General features: G+C 40.2%; 1 protein-coding gene across 2 annotated transcripts in view; it reads left to right on the top strand.

Moving 5' to 3' along the window:
• Nucleotides 1–21,052, top strand: part of LOC129187512 (receptor tyrosine-protein kinase erbB-4-like) — a 357,011-nt gene that overhangs the window by 236,577 nt on the left and 99,382 nt on the right. For both annotated transcript variants that reach the window (XM_054786945.1, XM_054786944.1), the window contains exon 4: nt 19,595–19,726. In XM_054786945.1, the coding sequence (XP_054642920.1) occupies nt 19,595–19,726 (132 nt within the window). The remainder of the gene's footprint in view (nt 1–19,594; nt 19,727–21,052) is intronic.

The raw sequence follows: 21,052 nt of genomic DNA, 5'->3' as shown, positions 1-21,052 counted from the left end.
TTACTGTAATCTTTGAGGCCTTCAAGCCTGTCTCCTTAAATGAGTTAATTTGTATTGAAGCAAAGGAAACGGTGAAAATAAATAACTTAAAAAGTGAATAGTCATCAAATGATGGTGTGTATTTTAGTTTTGAATATATTCATGTTTCTCAATATTTTTAAGGTCAATTGACGAGTGCTTTAGTTGCCAATCTAAGATTCATCAGCATTCCAGAACAATCTTCCATCGTTAAGAAAAAAAAAAAGGTAGTTACCGATGCTCTCAGTTGCCTTGAAAGTACACTATTCTCTTCTGTAGTGAACCTCTGGATATGAGAAGAAACATTCTCCTACTTTCATGTTCAAATGAGCATGAGGAGAATTTTAATGCAGATAATCAAAACATAGTCCTTTTCTATCTATAAAATTTCCATTGCCTTTAGCGATGGTCAAGTTCAGACAGCAAATATTCTCTGATGCCGTAAAAATGGATAAGAGACCAAACACTGCGTACAGTCCCTCCCTCTCTATTTAGCGGTTCGCATTTCAAGTCTTGACTCTATCCCGGTTTTTCAAAAATATATCAGTTAATAAATTATACTGTTTCCTGGTTGAATACGGCATGTTATTGTTTTAAAAAAGCCAATTGTATGTCTTTATCTTTTGCATAAATTGGGCATTTTCAAGCATAAACATGGCTAAATGAACAGAAACACAAATGTTAGGCATTCAGAAGACACATTCAAAGACATGATGATATGCACTAGTCTACACTGGTTATTAGGTGACAGTAATGTTCAAATGTTTAGACAACAGCTACAGCAATAAGTGTGCTGTCCAGAAAAACAACAAGTAACTCTCCCAATGTTAACGTGCAAGTATTTTATGTCTTATGTTATGGATTATTTTCTGTTATGTCTACTATAGTGGGTATTACAAGTGCTATTTCATGTCTAGAGAGCTCTAATAATGTTAAAAAATGTATTCAGAAGGCCGTAAACAGCTTTTATATGCTCTAACGATGAAAATATTGAATTTATAATAAGGAATCCTACTTCATGTAAATTCACTTATCATGGAACCAGTTCACAGTGATAAATGAGATACAGCCTCAACCTGTGTTTTCATCACATCATTAAGGTTTCTTCACTGCAACAAACGTACTTAGACACACCTCCCAACCTTCAACCCTGTTCTACAGACAAGCCTCTTAATTAATATATGTGCAGCCAAACCCATTGGTTAGCCAAGTAGATACTGGTGGGAGCACTGGTGGGTAATGGAACATGAAAAAGACTCAATTCCTCTCTGGTCTCTACGGAGATATGTGGGGTGTGAGTCTGTGCAACACCAAGCACAGCAGCATTTTGTGCCTTCAATACCACCTTTGTTCTTTGTTGTGGAAATGGTCTCTATTAGTGTGTTTTTTTTTGTTTTGTTTTTTCTGAGGGTCGGGGTCTGTGTGATTGGTTTCGGGCATTTTGATCAATTTTGAACTCCAAATTTGACCGGGCTAAGTGTATATTTGTATATATAGGTGCATATATATACTGTGTGTGTATATATATATATATATATATATATATATATATATATATATATATATATATATATATATATATATATATATACTGCTCAAAAAAATTTGATGAACACTTCAAAAACACATCAGATCTAAACTGGGGGGAAAATGATCTTGAATATCTTTCCTGATAATAAGTGGGTGATGTATTAGTAACAAAATGATGCCACATAATTTGATAGAAATGAAAATGATCACCCTATAGAGGGGGGAAATCAAAGACACCCCAAAAATGAAAGTGAAAAAATGATGCAGCAGACTGGTCCATTTTGCTAAAATGTCATTGTAGCAACTCAAAATGATTCTCAGTAGTTTGTGTGGCCCCCACGTGCTTGTACGCATGCCTGACAACGTCGGGGCATGCTCCTAATGAGACTACGGATGGTGTCCTGGGGGATCTCCTCCATCAGTGAGCTCCTGGACAGTCTGAGGAGCAACCTGGTGGCGCCGGATGGACCTAAACATAAACTGAAACATAAACATATATATATATATATATATGTATATGTATATGTGTGTATATATACTGTAGGTGAATAGAGAATGAGATGTGTGTGTGTGTGGGGAGGGGGGGATTTTCATCGTAAAATCTGATTCATTAGATTTTGTCCATAGTTTACTAATATTCAAATGTTTCAGAGAAAAAGACTAACAAACTCAGATAAGCAAATAAACATGTACCTTAATGTATTTACAAACACAGAAAACTGTTTACTGTACATTAATGCACAGTCCTCTCCCTCCGGTCTTGCCGGTTTCAGCCGCTGTTCTATCAGCCCGAAGTGTTGAGTGGTCGGCTAGCTCAATGGAATTGTCCGATAAAATGATGAAGTTGCAGTCCAGAAGTCTCTTACTCTGGGTGGTGTGGAGTGGTAACTCGTCCACTTTATTCACTGAAGAGCGCACATTAGCAAAGAAAATGCTCTGTAAAGACAGCCTGCGGGGTGTTAGCTTGAAATTTGCTCGTATTCCTCACCTTTGTTTACCTTCTTGACGCTCCTTGCGAGCAATTCCAACTGGCTGGGTGGTGTGCGTAGATTCCGGTACTCTGGAGATCTCAGGGACAAGTTGAAGATTGACGATGAAAACGTTGGCGCTGCGAAATCCAATATCCAAAAGCTGTTATCATGGGTAAGATATTAAACCAGACCCGATATCAGCAAAACTGCAAATCTAGAAGAGACCCTGGGCTTTGCTGTGTGTATGTGCCGCCATCCTGCGTAAGTATAGCTCTTCTGTAAAACACATGTCATTTTCAATTCTTTATTAATACAAGACAGAATTTATTTATAACAAAAACACAGACATTCTATGTAAACATCTATGCCCAGCAGCAGTCATGGGCAGCACCATCGAGGTTGAATGGTTCAGTCTTGATCAAAATACTTTTTAATATGATTCCACTGCAAGATTGATAATCAAATCAGACTCCTTTGAATCGAATCATTGAAAAGTCAAATATTCTAAGACACCCTTAGTATCTAACAAGTTCAGCCATGTTCCCTTCACTTCCTTTTGCGCTCTCCTCCTCGTCTGTTTCATGTTTTTCATCTTGTTTCTTCTTATTTGCTCAGCAGTATCTAAGGTCAGTAGCTTGTTCCTGTTACTTTGTAACTTCTGATCAGGCTTGTTCATGCTGTTCATCAGTTTACCTGCTCTATCAAGCTGATCAGTACCTCTCTCTCTCTCTCTCACTCTCTCTCGCTCTTTCTCTCTGCGAGACTCTGCTTGAATGTTATTGATTCTCGCACATTGTGATGTGCAGGGCACCCGTCTGCCCTGCACATCACAATGTTCCACTGCAAGCTAGAATAGGTGACAGTGCATTGATGAAATGTCCAAAGGGGGGCTAATCCACAAATAGAGCTATCACTCAAAATCTGGTTTAATGTGGTTGGAGAAAACTGCTCCAAAGGACCTTTTCATTGGGTAAGATGGATAACCTTTAACTCAGATGTATCCATGTCCAACAAGATATATACTTTTTGCAAAAATATATAATAAATACAAACTACAGTTCCACTGCGATTGGCTGGCAACCAGTCCAGGGTGTACCCCGCCTCTCGCCCGAAGTCAGCTGGGATAGGCTCCAGCATACCCGCGACCCTAGTTAGGAAAAGTGGCAGAGAAAAAGAATGGATGGACTCCAGTTCCATTTTCTTTTAGAAAGGGCCGACCTTGCATCTGTAGCCAGACCCAGGCGCCTTTCTATACGGACCCAACAGGACATTAGTCTGTTTGTAACCTGTGCAACAGTCTGGCATCTTACCACTGGAAACATATGCTCACACGGAATACACACACCAATGTAGGACAACCATCATACATCGCCCCACGTGACATGACGCAGCTACTCAAATAGTTTATTTAGAGCAGCTTGGCATGTGGCGTGAGTGGGTGTGTGTGAGGCAGGCAAGCAACGATGAGAGAAGTCCAAGGAAGCAAGTTGAGGGTAAACAGAAGAAAACAGCCTAGCAAAAATGCATTAAAGCGTTGTATGAAGAAGCAGAGCTTATTTAATCCTACCCCCTCTCCATATCACATCAATTGCTAATACATATGTTCACTCCTTGTATACAACATACACTAATTCACTGTTATTCTTCCATACAATCAAAGCAGTTATTATTATTATTAATATAATCACTATTATATTACTATTTTTTTCAAAAAAAAAAACAAAACAAAAGTTCCTTTTTTCCCCTGTTGATATCCGGATCCACTTCCCGTCATCGTTCGTGTTGTACTGTGAGTGTCATTGAATGTAGATACATAGGTTCCTAATTTTAGTACTTTTTTTTAGCAGGCCCTTAAAACAATGATATCAACGTCAAATGTTATTGAATGTAATCCTTCTAACTGCATGGTTCTTTCTTTGTGGGTTGTATCCGCCATGCATCCTCATTGTTGTCATGCTAATATGATCTTTAATATGTATCCAGATCGTTGATATTTTTGACAGCAAGCACTCTTGCTTCTTCTGGACCTCCATATAGCTTGATGTAAATTTTACCGTTGGTGCTCCCAGTGCTTTGCATCTTTTTCTGCTTCCTCAATTCTCGTTCTTTCATGGCGATGTCCGCGTTGCGTTTTGTCAGATTTCTCATTCATGTTTGTGCCTCTAAGCTTCGTTTCTTGTTTCAGCAATGCGGTTTTGAATTCTCTGTTGGTCAACTTAACGATGATGACAGGTGAGGTGTTGCTTCTGCCATATAGTGGGATGCAAGCGTCGATGGTTTATCTACATCCACCTCCTTTGATTGTAGAGAGTTGGCAATCTGTTGCTTTGTTGAAGGAACATCCATTTCATCTGGTTTTCCTCTGTTTTGAAAGAAACATCCCGATGCTGGGGAGTGAGTCACTTAAGGGAAGGTCACTTATGAAATAACCTCCCAACATATTACATATATGCAGTATGGTTATTGACCATTTACTGTATGTTCACACATTTAAAAAATAATAAGTACCACAGCACGTGACGTCGCAGAAGTGCTGTCGTAAAAATGACCTAAAGGAGGAAGTGACGCCCTTGCGCATCCGCGGGACCGATTGCGTTCCGGGTACGTATTGCGAGGTGACAAGCTTCACTGCCAACACTTCCCGAAAGTCGTCTTTTTCTACTAGGTTGAGCACTGCTTGCCACCTAGCTAGAGGTGTGTGTATCATTGAAGCATGCATTAACACAGTGAGTTTTGTGGTGCCGCTCAAAGGATCCAAGCAGCCTCCCACACCATACAGTGCAGTCTATAACTATTCAAAAAGTACAGCGTCCCAAATGAGCTGAGCCTTTATTCTTTATTTTATGTAGGGAACAACATGCATTCCATATGTAAACATTGCAAACACTTCCTGATTATCTTCTTCTACTTCTAAAACTTTTTCCACTCACACTGACTCCACCCGAGCTTGTAAACGTTACTGCCCTCTGCAGCATACATCCTGAATAACAGCTCAGGACACTCACCTGAATGATTGTTTAAAGTTTAAAGTCACCTCCCACATGATATGGCGCAGCCTAAAACTGTTTTCAAAAGTGAAAGTCCGAAATGGAGCATTTTGTCAATAAATAGATGAAAAGTGGTGCAGAATGTTATATGTATGACTTGCTTCTCAGCATTCATACAATTAAATGTTATATGTGCGTGCAGGGTAAATGAACATGGGAAATTCAACTTGTTCAGATCACTTTCAAGTCCAAGCGCTGAAATTTGTTGTGCTTATGTTGGACATGAATACATTTTATTATTTGGTGTCACACACCATTGCGCACGTGTACAATAATTATTGTATTTGTCTGACAATTTCACCCTCTGGACGATGTACGATCAGTAATAATAATAAAAAGAAAAAGCCCATAATGTACCATAATTTGACCCGTTGCAAACACAAACGGGAAATATCCAGTACTGCGCCCGATGTTTTCTGTAGCAGATGGCACTGAGCAGAGGTCGGCGAAAATCAGTGTTTTGCAAGTCTCAAATGTTTAATCCCAAATCTCAAGTAAAGACATGCAAGTCCAAGTCAAGTTCCCTGTTGTTTTGGGCCTGATTTCGGAGAGCTATTTGCTTGTTTCTCTCACGAGACCTGGCAGCACTGACACACCTACCACTAAACTACGGTTTGTTTTATGTGATACACTTATTATGCTTGAAAATACTTAATTTAGGCAAAAAACATGTAAGATTTGCTTAAATATGCATTTTTTTTTTACAAATAATGGGCCATAGTCAACCGTGAAACATTGATTGGTTTGGTTTAATTTTATTTGAACATGCATGAAGGTTACAATGGAATACATCTCATGAATCATCATTCAAAGTTCCACATGTCCAAAAGGAGTAGGAAGAAGCAAAGCTTATTTAATCCTACCCCCCATCCATTCCACATCTTGCACAGCACATATTATTCACTTTACGCATTCCATGTAATATTTTTTCATATAATAACTAGTGTAATAATAAATAAATCGTAGAAAATAAAAACAAGCATGACAGAACAATCAGTTTCATAGTCAAGACTCTTCTGCCTTGTATTTAGCAAACATCAACTGCTTGTATTGTTTTTTGAATTCGCTCATCTCGGTACATCGTTTGAGTTCATTCCTTAAGCCGTTCCACAATTTAATGCCGCATACTGGAATGCTGTGGTTTTTCAGCGTTGTTCTCGCCTATAAGTATTTTAGGTTTAATTTTCCCCATATTTCTCCTCTCTTATAGATAAATATTGTATGACGTGTTTGGGTAACAAATTACTGTTAACTTTATGCATTATTTTAGCAGTTTGAAAATTTACTAAATCAGCAAATTTTAATATCTGTGATTTTAAAAATAATGTTTTTTTATGTTCTCTATACGAAGCATTATGAATTATCCTCACCAATCTTTTTTGCAGTACACTGAGTGGGTGAAGAAGTATTGCCCCATATCTACACACCACACGTTAGATATGGTAATACCAAAGAACAGTAAAGAGTGATTTTTGATCAAGAACACATTTTGCTTTATTCAGTATTGAAGTATTTCTCGCCACCTTTTGTTGTACGTATATTTTTGATATGAGATTTCCAACTCATTTTTTTCTTCTATTATCCATCCATCCTTTTTCTATGCCGCTTCTCCTCATTCGGGTTGCGGGGGTATGCTGGAGCCTATCCCAGCTGACTTCGGGCACCCTTGACTGGTTGCCAGCCAATCGCTGGGCACATATAGACAAACAACAATTCATAATCACATTCATACCTATGGACAATTTAGAGTCACCAGTTCACCTAACATGCATGTTTTTGGAATGTGGGAGGAAACCGGAGTACCTGGAGAAAACCCACGCACGCACAGGGAAAACATGAAAACTACACACAAAAATGCCCAACGGAGATTCAAACTCAGGTCTTCCCGATCTCCTGACAATGACTGTGTGGCCAACATGATAACCACTCGGCCACCGTGCGGCCTTTTTCGTCTGTTATGATCCCCAGAAATGTATTTTCTTTCACTCTTTCTCTATCCACTCCGTTTATTTGTATTTGCTTGTATGTATCCTTTCTGCTATTTCCAAATAGCATTATTTTAGTTTTACTTAAGTTCAAGGATAATCTATTTTTAATCAAACCATGTCTTTAATATGACCATTTCATCCTTGACCTTTTTGAGGAACCGCAATATGATTTTTAAATGAATACATTTGGAAAAAACGTAATAGAGTGAAGCTGCAAAAATCGTAGAGCCAAAGTACGGCTGTACGCAAAATGCACATGAGATTTAAGGAATATTTTATTAAACAAAAGTTACTATAGTGTACCCCACTGAGATCAAATATCATTTTGAAAGCCCTTCAAATGAGAAGGATTGGGCCTCTTTTAATTTTGTTACATGATTCCCTAATATTGAGGTAGACCAGCATCCACTTGTGTGACTTTAGTGCTGACCTTCTAATCCCACACAAACACACACACACACACACACACACACACACAGCACCACACAAGCCAGGCGTAAAGAAAGCCAGCACCGTGGCCTTCAATGTGATAATGTCACAGTAGGTTTGGAAACACAGGGCCGTATGACGCGTTTCCGCTGTAAACCGTACACTAGCAGCCTTGCATTGTGCTAAAGCCAACATACATTATTTCTCCTTTATTCAGCTTTGAATCCTTGACTCCCGCTGGTTTATTTAGCTCCTTCCAAAGACGGGCTCATTTTCATTCAAGCGCTAGGCTGATCACACATCAGCCATGATAAACTAGATGGCCCTCAGCTCATACCAACTCAAGGTCTTTTTACTTTTATTTTAATCATTCACTTACTCGCACCCCTGATAATATTTCGACCCTGTCTTTTTGTCTTCATTCATTTTCTCTGTTGTGCTTTGCACACTTTGTCATAGATTTATCTTATCGCAAGGTTTTGTTATATGTCTCCCCCCTTCCTCCTCCCTTTTCATAAAACTCTGATTACCATGGTTTTATCACAGTTTAAGATGAGAACAAGCGAGGATGTAAACCCACACCCCACAACCATTCTGTCATGATTTAATGCAGTTTTTCCTCTCTTCTCTTCTTTAAGCAGATGTCTTGCCTTGCTCGGTTTAATACTATAATCCCTAAATCGCAGCAATTTTTTATAAAGACTCGTAGGAAACAATTGTGTGAGGGATAGGCGCCAAATTTAATCACCAAGCCGGGGAATGCAATTATCTTGATGGAGAAGAAGCATATGTTTGGGGATCCGGGTGGTGGTTGATGCCCCCATGGCCCTCCTTCAGTGTAACATGAAGGATAAAAAAGATGCATTATGTCATACAGTAGTGGTTCCAGACCCGACCGTGATAAGTCAGTTTCCACAAAGTAGGATTCCTTATTTATAAATGAAGCATAGAAAACCTTCTAAATACGATTTTTAACATTAGAACCTTTGAAACACGAAATAACGTCACTTTTACACTCGTATTACCCAATATAGTAAACATAATAATAGAAAATAAGACTCATGTTGTTGCTGTAAATGTGTTCCGGTGTTAGGGGAGCGGAAAAGAAGTGATGTCGGAGATTTAGAGTTAAATGTTAGCTTGGCATGGGTTACGGCCGCAACAGTAGCCCGTGTTAGGGGATATTGTGCCTGTTGTGGGATAATTCAAACCTGCAAAAAAAGGCTGTTGTTCTGGCTTGCAAGTCATTACAGTAACATTACTGACATCTAGTGCCCAATTTAGAATACTACAGATCAGAATGTCTTTGACTGTGTCAGAAATCTTCTGAATGCTGTATATTTGTATTTTACTTCATTTAGCCAATTACTGCTTGAGCGTGCTTAATTTAGACTTAAATATGGATATGTTTGCTGTTTTGTGGATGAATACGGTCTATTATTAGTAAAAAAAAAAATGCATATTTTGACTGATTCCTGCTTCCTGTTTCCATGTATAAGCAAGTCAATAGGCTGCTAGCAAGGACGTTATGTGATTAAAATACATCAAGAACACAGTTGGACTCACACAGTGTATTAATAACACAACAAGCTGTGCCATATTGCATGCTAATCAGAAAATGTACTCAAGTCAAGGCAAAATTTGCCCTAAAAAACATGCTAACCAGGAAGTACACAAACCGAGGTTCTACTGAACTGTGCTAGCAAGCTTGTTGTTGTGTGGAACAAGTCATCACTCATGCGCTGATATCATTAATGGCAGAAAAAATCGATTTTTATGTCAGTTTTGGCCGATGATATTGAATATCCCTAATAATAACCACACCAGAGCTACAGAGGAGCGTGACACCAGGGCTATGCATCCAGGCAGTTATTTGTCTTATTCTGTCTATTAAGAGACAGCCATTTCTCTCATCTCTCGCTTTTCCATGTGTTTTTTACTGTTTTAGCCACAGTCCTTCCCCTTTTTCAGGATGATTTATGTCTTCCCCACCACTGCTGTTTATTTACCCTCAATGTCACCTGTCTTGAGCTGCCTTTTACAGGGTTCAAAATGTGTCTTCCTCACAGTTTGAATGAAAGCTGGGAATGAATGGAGCTAAAGTAGAAATAACAGTCATCTTTGGGAATTTCTGTTAAATATGAAAATGCTTTTCCTAATGCATGAAGTGAAATGCTACTATTAGCCATTTTTAGAGTCTTCTCCATCTTCATTCATTTTCCTACCACGTTTCATGCTTTCGCTCTTCAAATGAATATATCTTATCCCGCAAATCCTCGACTCCTACCAGCCACCCATTACCACACCGCCGCATCTCAGTGTGTTCAGAGGTAAATCTGAAGCTCTTTAATGGTCTCAAGTTACAGCAGTTGTTCTTTTCGGGTCATTAGTTAAACACATGATCTTGCAATTACATTTCAATACGTACCACCTTTCCGCTGTGGAGAACAGTGCTGAAATTGCATTCAGGTCCTGTGGGGAACGTCCTCCATCTGTTGATATAATGAGATGAGATAAGAGTAGTTGCGATGCATTCCGATATGTATTTGGCTCCCTGGAAGTTACATTATAGAACATATGGCGGGTATGCAGAGCAATTACGCAAACCCCAAGTTGCATTTACTTTAAAACTTGACACATTGCAGAGTTTGATTTGTGATATAAAAATAATAATTATTATATAATATAATTCTAATTACTATACAATATGCACTGTATAGTAATAAATATACAAAACTTAATTCGGTGTACAGTAATCCCTCGTTTAGCGCGGTCCATTGGTTCCAGACCTGACCGTGATAAGTGAATTTCCGAAGTAGGATTCTTTATTTAAAAATCAAATGTTTTCATCTTTAGAGCATAGACAACCTGTTTACGACCTCTTCATGAACTAAATTTGTTTTTTAACATTATTAGAGCACCCTAGACATGAAATCACAGCTGTATAGTCACATTTACACTGATATTACCCAATATAGTAGCCATAATCAGAGAAAATCAGACAACGTAAACTTGCAGATGTTAGTACTGGGAGAGTTTCTTCTTGTTCTTTATTTACTTCCGGTTGACAGTTCCTTCCTGCGGTGGCTATTGTCTCATCAATGTCACATAATTTAACATTACTGACACGTAGTGACCGATGTAGAATATTACATAGCACACGGTGTCTTTCAATGCATCATCTGAATGCCTTACATTTGTATTTCAGTTCATTTAGTTATTTTTATGCTCGCAAGTGCTCTATTTAATCTAAAAATACGTTCAATTTGCTTCAAAATCCATATATTTTTTTTTACTAATAATAGCCCATGGTAACCATGAAATATTTTTGAAAAAATGTGATAGAGTGAAGCTGCAAAATTGGAAGTGTTATGTGACGAGGGACGACTGTATGTATTTCTAGCATATAAGTAGTATATAATGGGTGTTAAGGGTTACCAAAACTAAAAACTACAATTGCATGTAAAAATAACGCATATCTCAATAGGTCACATGTCTGAACTGATACAGAGGCTAGCATACGCCCCGGTTAGTGTGTTTTTCGGTTTACATCAAAAATGTTTGCAAAAATTTTGCCTAGGTTCGCATACATTTCTTGGTTAGCGTATAACATTGTGCGCGACTCGTGTTATTAATACACAGTGTGAGTTCAACTGTGTTCGTAGAGTATCTTTATTACAAAACATTAGCATGTTAGCATGCCCTAAAAATGGAAACCGGACCCTAGAGTCATTGTCCCCCAGCTCTGTCGCCCATCTATGATGTCATCACCAGTTGACTCTGTAGTTCTTTGCTAGCTAACACAGTTATGCGACAAGTCTCTGCTTTTCTTATTGATCATGGCTGCAAAATAACCCCCAATTGAGCCAGAAAAGTGCAAGCATTTTGACAAAGAAGGTGAGAAGCACTACTGCATTCAAGACACAGGTTGTGTCCGTGTGGATATACCTGTATATTTTCTTCCTCCCTCGCATCTTTGTCAATAATCAAGTCTTCATTCAAGGTAAAAGTGACGTCCATTTCATTTGTCTTTTATATGGATATTCAGGTTCTGTATTTAAAGTGATTTGTGTTAACATTTTTCAGTGTCCGGACCGGATGAATTGGATTTGCATTGTTTCTTATGGGAAAAATTGATTCAGTTAGTGTGTTTCTGTTTGAGTTTGAACTTTTGGAACGGATTAATGAGGCTAACCGAGGTTCCACTGTAATTGTTTCTCTTTTAACGGTTGTTAATGAGGATGATATGAGTATGATGTTGGATCCAATTGAATGCATGTGCATTCCTGTTCTTGAGAGGCCGCACTTCAAAAGACACACTGCCATGAGATGATTGATCGATTATTAATTACTGTGTTTCAAAATGGTCTACTATACCATGTTTTGAGAGATTTGACAAATTTTGACTGCAACTTTGCTTGTTCAATGGAATCCAAAGGTAGAAAATAGCAATTATGAATTTGAATTGCTTGACCACCGAGGCTTCCCAGCAATGTTACCTTTTGCCCGTGGAGTACTGGATGCAAGGAACGGCAGGTAGATTGCACGAGTGGATGCGCGTTTGCGAGTGGAACAGCGGCTTTCACTTCAATGATTGCACTATACTTTGCCTTGCCTTATTTTTGTGATTTTGGGAGCATTTGGGGGGTTAAAGTGTAAGGTTTTTGGTTGATTGTTTTTGTTGGTGGGTTTGAGGGAGTGTGGAACGTTTCATATGTTTAGTTCGGGGGGAGAGAGAATCTCTTATGCGGGATTAATTTGGTGCAATTAAACAGCTGTATTAGAGGCAATTGAGCATTTTTGTTGTTGCATTTGTTCTCCCAGCTGATATCTGGTCCTCCCACGACCTCAGTAATTAGCGTTGTAGCTTCGACACTTCCAGAAGGAAGTGCGATTGTTACAAAGGCAAGTGGATAAATCCAAAGTTGTGTGTTGACATTGTTCTACGGATATCGGGTATGCTGCAGGAAACACGTCTAACATGTTAGCGCACTTAAAGCAGCATCATCCGATAGTGAATGTTCCATCTACAAGAAAGAAAACCAGCTTAGTGCAAACACCGATAACTTCAGCGTATAAACAACCTCAAGCAAGCAACTCCAACCGGGCCAAAGCAGTAACACATTGTATTGGAGTTTTTATAGCCACGATATTACGTCCATATTCAGTTGTTGAGAGCGCTGGCTTTAAGTACAGTCATGGAAAAAATTATTAGATCACCTTTTTTTCTTCAGTTTTTTGTTCCTATACAAATCTCAGGAAGTCTGACAAAGAAATTATAGGCCAGCGATACGATTTATCAAAAGAGCCATTTGATGATGCAACTTAAGAAGTGTAAGGTTCACAAATTACAGTGACATCTGACAAGGGCAATTCTCTACAACAGCAACAATTATACCAGGCTCTTTAAAAGCCACTTAAAAACGATCTGATGATTTTTTTAAGAGCAGTTCTGACATTGTCTGACCACATTGGCCCAGCTCTTTAAGGGATTCAAATCACTGACTCTCTTGCCACAATTCCCCTCATAAAGCAAATGTTTAATTGAAGGGCTCCATATTGATTGATACGAGTAATGATTTCATTTCCGCTAACCCTGGGTCATGTGTATAGGCGTACGCAGGCATGTGAGTCTGTTTTTGATGAGTGACTCAAACATCTCCAGTGTCCTTTTTTTGGGCAGTGTTGCGTGTGTAAATAGCAACTGAGCAACAACTTGTCAGTGCTCCATGCCCTGACATGTATATTTCTTTGACAACAAATGTATCCTCATCCTTTCAATTTTCTTCCTGTGAGCTGGCAGTGTTACAGAGATCAAACAGCAACTAAGATTTAATGAAACCCACAATAAAAAACAAAAAATTACACTATTAGAATGGCACAAGCATTACCGATGGAATGCTGTTTTATGCTAACGTCTATTAGAGCAGAAACTGCATCATTTGAATAATTTTAGTAATTTCCTGGTCATTTGACCCTTTTATCCGACAACCAGTCATTATCTGGTGTGACCACCACTCACTCACAGCTCCATCATCCACTGTTGAATTTAGGCATCTGCCACAACTGTTCCATATCATACATGGAAATTTTTTGCCATATACGGACACGTGATGGACGTGGCGTCAGTAGGTTTCTTGAGGCCACAAGGCGGACCCAAGTTATCCAGCTGGAACCGTGCGGAATGCACCGAGACTCATGGAGGTGAAGCTTAATTGCTCGTATAGTGGTGATATGGACAAGTGGGCCTACAGATGTTGATGCCACGAGTACATAAAATGATTTGGATTTAAGGTAAATGGCGGTCATTCCATATACAGACTGGACCCCGAAAACCACCTTTAGAGTCAGTCAATTAGCTCAGAGCATTTTCAGTTTAATAGCTTCTCATAGAAGACCTTCTTGACACACACTCACACAGCACAACTATGTTGCACAACACTCACAGATAACCCATGGACAGCTACTGAAAGGAGAAGATAATAAACAGAAACACTATCAACATAGTTAAAACCAGTTCAAGCCAGTTTCTCTCACACAAACTTAACTGTCATTATCCAGGCACACAAGCTTAAGTTTCACTTTGTAGAAGGGCATGTACTTTCATTCTGGGCTCTTTTGTCCATGTTGCTCAGTAATGCTAAGAGTCGCTGTAACGCTGTAACCATATTGCTCTCATTTTATACTACAATTTGAAAACCTTTTAAATTGTGTGATCATTGACGACTTCTCTGATAGCAACACGGTCCAAAGAACCAGGAAAAAGGAAAAGGAGAAGCAACATCCTTTATGAGTATTTGCTCCTAGAACCGAGATCTGAACTGATGTTTGTCACATAAGTGTACTCAATATCATAACCATAGTGAAATATAACCACGGTAGGGATATTCATTAATGCGGTTGTCTAACACCAGAATAAACAATCCTCTGTTTTCCAACACAATCCTCAACAGTCTTCTCAGTACTTAATTTATTCACCCTCACAAACTCATTAACATGTTTTTTTTTTTTTTTTCCTGATCATTGGTTCATTATTTGCCTCCCATTCTTAATCAAATTCATCCTCCTGCTGCAATAACAAAACACAGGAAAAAAATATTGGCGCACACTTACTACCAATATAATTGCCTGTATGCATTTGTTCTGCCTCCCTGAATTTCATTGTTTTCCCCCAGTCATCATGCAGCAGGTTGTTGTTGATTGCTTAGGTTTAAAAAATACATAAAAAATCATACTCAGAAATGATGAACATTGTAGCTACGTCAAATAATTAAGATATTTTCACTTAAAACAACTTCTGACACAAATGAACAAGCCATCTCCATTTTCCATAAACTGCAGCCCAGGATATTAGACATTAGTTTGAGGAGATGGTGCAGGATCCACAGTGTTTATTCTCTCAGGTCGAGGCACGCCCAAACAAGAATGGTTTGACTCTTTGGTGGTGCAAAACGACAGTTGTTAACATAGAGCGCAGTGGGGCCTCTGCCAGCCAAAGACAGTCATTTGTTTGGAAACATCCTTGTTTCTATTCCATTCAGTTGTAACAGTGGATGCACCTAAAACCAAAGGTGGCTGTGTCGTGTACTTGTTGGAGGCTAAATGATTGAATCTCTTGGGACTCTGTCTGTGTCGGGCCTAGCTGAGAAACTAAATTTTTTTAACCAACACAACATTGCGATACACTTCAAACCTGATCACACCCTGAGACAAAGGCTGGTACACCCCATTCCCAGAAAAACAATCCTGTGCAGTGGGGAATGCACCGATTTATTACATAGCACAAAAAGTGAGGAATTTGTGTTTGGTTGAGTATATCTTTGTTGTAAAGCTTTTCTGCAAAAAAATGTATACCGTTGGAAAGCCTGTTTATTACCCTTTTAAATGGTGCCACATTTGTACGGAACATGCATTTGTGGAATGAACAGCAGAGCTGAGTACGTTGTTTGCATCCATGAAAAAATTTCCAAATCTTCTTTGTCAACACCAAACAGCTGAAACTGTTGCTGTTGACTCTTATTTTGAGCTTCTGGTGCCCCCAGGTGAGATCATGGGTGTGAATGAGATTTTGCAACCAGAGGCAATCATGTATCTCCAAAATCTGAGACCGAACTCAATCCTCCAAGATGGCAAAGTTTGCCCCCACAGTGCAGGGTTTATCAGAGACTACCTCCACAATTTGGGAGCTGGGAGGATGAGGATGAAATCTCAACCCCATTGAGCAGGACTAAATTGTTAAATTACCGATGTGTCTTGTTTCTTCAAACTTTAATCACCCAATCCAGCAAGCTGTTTGGCACTGGCACTGAGGATTTGACAAATGTTTCATGGGCACAACCCTCATACTCAGCTCTGCTGCTCATCCCACAAATGCATGTTCTTTACAAATGTGGCATAATTGAAAGTGTAATAAACAGGCTTCCCAACTGTATAAGATGTATTGCCAAGAAACAGTGCTACAACAAAGACATAATGGACCAAATACAAAGGTCCTTACTTTTTGTGCTGTGTTTAAATTGTGGAAACCAAGCAGCCACTGAGCAGGCATATGCCACAGAGGGATGATGTGGTTGGAGTTGGTGGAGGGTTGACTTTAATATCCCCTTTACGTGGGGTGTAAAGGTGTAATCAGGGATTTGAAAATAAGATAAAGGTAAATAGCACCCATTCCATTCATTGGTCACTGGATTTAATTCCACATGCAGTAACTAAACCTAACTTACGAGAGGGCGAGTTTTCCGGTGAAAACGGGAGGGTTCACAGGTATGTGTACGTGATGTCAGAGGCACCATATAAAGGGGCCCAGAATCCCTGGTCATGTGTGCCTTTATAGCTCTCACTGATTTCAAACCCATACATGTATCCATCATTTTCGGCTTATTCGGGGTTGGGTCACAGAGAAAGCCAGACTTCCCTCTCCCCGGCAGCTTCGTCCATCCTTTCCTGAAGGATTCTGTGGCCTTCCCAGGCCAGTTGAGGCCTCTTGTTGGTCGGACGTGCCCCAAAGGGAGAGGCATCCGGGAGTCATCCTGAGCAGATGCCCTTGACAACTCACGCTATCTTGTCCTTTCGGTCACTACCCAAAGCACATGACCATAGGTGAGGGTAGAAATGTAGATTGATCGGTAAAAGGTGCTTTGCCTCAGCTCCCTCTTCACCACGACCGACTGATGCAGAGGCCACATCGCTGTAGATACCGCACCCAGCGACTCGTCGATCTTGTGATCATGGTTTAAAACCCATGGAAGTGATTTATTCGTATGTATAAGTATATATAAGTGTAAGACAAATACACAGTCACTCTGTAAATATTGTCAGTCTTGTACTGGGATTTGTTTGTCTTTATTTTCTGCTTTTTGTTTCTGGTCTCTCTTTACTCTTTTATAACAAGGTCAGGCTTAAGCTTTCTCTATACTGTACACCCTGCACAATAATAAGAAAAATCCACCAAATTATACACATGTGTGTGTGTGTGTGTGTGTGTGTGTGTGTGCGTGTGTGCGTGTGTGGGTGTGTGGGTGTGTGGGTGTGTGGGTGGTGGGGGGGTTTGGATGATCACTGGTTTGACAAGGCCCTTAAGGCTTAAAGCACAGATGGATTATGGATTTAGTATTGTGACGGGAACATAATTGATTCTGTGTGTTTACAGTTATTGAATGGAGGACAAAGAGTAAATGACAAATAGAAAAATATCAGAAGTTGTAATAACATTCATGTGATATGGCTTTGGTCTGACTGATTCGCCACAACAACGCACAAAGCTTCCTTGTCAATATCGGAGTACTCTGCTCTAAACAAAGGGATTAAATACGAACACTTGAGCTTGGCAGCATCATTCATTCGACCTCAGCATCTTGTCTATTGTCAGTATTTCCATTATAAAATGAGAGGCTAAAATTGAAAGTCTAGCACATAAAGTGTTGGTAAATTAGCAACCTTTTTATATTTAGCCACCAGTGACCGTTCTAGTGACTTTCTGGTCTTTTGGATATTTATGGCAACAAAGTGGTGTTAAACCGGGGACCTATCAATCACACCCTCAAAGCATTCAGGAGGCCAGTATCATGAAGTAGAAGCACAGCAATACCGTCAAGGCCAGGGATTCTCAACTGGTGGGTCGCTCTTAATGAGGTTTTAAGTAGAGCTACAATATGCAAAAGCAAGAAGGGGGAGTGAGACAAAAAGCATTTTGAAAAAGTAAATTATTGAAAACAACAAACTGAAATAGGCTGCTTATCAGCTGATCAAGACCACAGGCTATAAAATGGAAAATCTGCTAAAAAATGTCATTTTCTGTCAGGCATTCACACTGTCATGCCCTCCTGATGGCGAAAGCTAAGAAGCTTTCTCTTTTTGAACGTGGTCGGATTGTGGAGCTGCATAAGCAAGGCCTCTCGCAGCGTGCCATTGCTGCTGAGGTTAGGTGCAGTAAATCTGTCATTCTACATTTTTTTAAAGATCCTGAGGATTATGGAACAAAAAAGTCAAGTGGCAGACCCCAAAAAATCACACCTGCACTGAGTCGGAGAATCAAATTGGCTGTCCATCAAGACACAGGGCGGTCTTTGACCCACATTAAGGCCCTGACTGGTGCCGACTGCAGCGCAACAACCATCAGACGGCATCTGCGGGAAAAGGATTTAAAAAACAAAAAAACAATTCAAAGACCTCGTCAATGCCACAAAACTGCCCGTTTAGACTTTGCCAGGGAGCATCAAACATGGGACATTGAAAGGTGGAAAAAAGTTTTATTCCCCGATGAGAAAAAATGTAACCTTGACGGTCCAGATGGCTTCCAATGTTACTTGCATGACGAGGAGATCCCACCTGAGATGTGTTCTACACGGCACAGTGGAGGGGGGTCCATCATCATCTGGGTGCTTTTTCATTCAGTGGAACACTGGAACTTCAGGTGGTGCAGGGTCGTCAAACGGCGGTTTGGTCTTAAACTTTTGATCAGCTAATAAACAGCCTATTTCAGTTTTCTTTTTTTTTGTTTAAATTACAATCCCCCAATTTTTTTTTGGGCTCACTCCCCCTTCTTAATTTTGCATATTGTAGCTCTACTTAAAAACTCATTAAGATCCAAATGTGCAAAATGCAAATTCTAGCAATTTTTCAACTGCTCTTAAGATTTTGATCAGGAGTGTGTATATATATGTAATGAACTGATGTCCGTGAATGCATCTCGCGTTCTTGTCTGTGCTCTCCGATTGCTTCGCTATGCCTCCATGGAGTGCATGCGTAGGCAGCTGTGAAATTGTTGCAAACAGTCCCATTAAATATACTGTAAGATATTTGTGATGTTTGACTTTGAAAAATAATAGAAATTTGGGTCGCTGCTTGCCATTGAGGGTGATGGTGGGTCCTGCAGCCAAACCAGTTGAGAACCACTGATTTCTAGGTCGAGTAGACAAATAGCTACATTTTCATAGTAGATGGCACTGATATGAAACATTTCATTTTGACAAAATGTTCCATATTTAAGCAAGAATCTTTTAGAAAAGCTGCAAAAGATGACATTTCCTCCAAATTGTCTTTCAACAAGACAAATATTTGATATTGTACAACATACGTTTTTACTGACTAATGTCCTTCTTTGTGGTTACAGAGATCCTGAGTGGCGGTGTGTATGTCGACCAAAACAAGTTCTTGTGTCACGCGGACACCATTCATTGGCAGGACATTGTCAAAAAGTCAGGCCTGTATCCTGTGGTGGTGCCCAGCAACAGCAGTGTAACATGTAAGTAGCAACATGCACGGTGTCGGTTAGGTAGCTAGGTTGGTCAAGGTTGTTATAATGTGTTGGAATTTCAACGACTGAAGGTTTTGGTACAGGGGTTCAGTTAAAAACTACATTATGATGGAGTAAAAGCAGCAAATCACCCTTTACCCGATTCTGTCACTGTGTGAAACAACAACTGAGACTGACTGCTCGCTCACCTTACATTAATACCCGACTGCAGACAGCTGGATTATTTGTTAATGAATTTGAATTATCAAGATATTTATTTGGGTGCAATGACACATATAAGCTGTAGTGACTGAAAAAGATTGCTGAACTGACCTCATGTTCTAATGTTCTATTACATGCTCTTTTTTTATTCATATGTTGCTCAAGCTTTTTGATGGAAATGTTGCCTTGGGTCTCGTACACTGTATTGGTTTTCGTTTCCCCTTAAAAAGGGTGAACCACTGCCCCGGTCTGCCAATCCAGAGGTAATGCCCCCAATGTCCATGCGATGCTGCAAAGTTGTGTCAACCAAGACACGCCTACAGCATCCAGTATCCACCCCCGGGGCCCTCCCACCAAGGCGCTTTTTGACAACCTCAGCCCTAGAGATAGGAGAGCCCACTGTGGAGTCCCCAGGCTCTGCTTCCTCAAAGGAAGACAGGTCGGTGGGATTGAGGAGGTCTTTGAAGTATTCTTTCCACCGATCCACAACATCCCGAGTCAAGGTCAGCAGCACACCATACCCACCATACACAGTGTTGACTGTGCACTGCTTCCCCCTCCTGAGACGCTGGATGGTGGTCCAGAATCTCTTCGAAGCCGTCCGGAAGTCGTTCTGCATGGTTTCTCCAAACTCCTCCCATGTCCAAGTTTTTGCCTCAGCCACTGCCAGAGCCGCAGAACGCTTGGCCTGCCGATACCTGTCAGCTGCTTCCGGAGTCCCATGAGCCGAAAAGGCCTGATAGGACTCCTTCTTCATCTTGACAGCATCCCTCACCACTGGTGTCCACCAACGGGTTCTGGGATTACCGCCACAGCTCCGATCAGTTGCCTCGACAATGGAGGCACGAATCATGGCCCATTCAGACTCAATGTCCGCCACCTCCCACGGAACATGGTCGAAGCGCTCCCGGAGGTGGCAGTTGAAACTCCTTCTGACAGGGGACTCTGCCAGTCGTTCCCAGCAGTCCCTCACAATATGTTTGGGCCTGCCAGGTCTGACCAGCATCCTCTCCTACCATCGGAGCCAACCTACCACAGGTGGTGATCAGTTGACAGTTCCGCCCCTCTCTTCACCCGAGTGTCCAAAACATATAGCCGCAAGTCCCATGATAC

Source organism: Dunckerocampus dactyliophorus, chromosome 9 (assembly GCF_027744805.1).
Source record: "Dunckerocampus dactyliophorus isolate RoL2022-P2 chromosome 9, RoL_Ddac_1.1, whole genome shotgun sequence".
In the NCBI taxonomy this organism is placed as follows: Eukaryota; Metazoa; Chordata; class Actinopteri; order Syngnathiformes; family Syngnathidae; genus Dunckerocampus; species Dunckerocampus dactyliophorus.
Note: the sequence above shows the minus strand (reverse complement) of the source record. Positions and strands in the feature narration are given on the sequence as shown.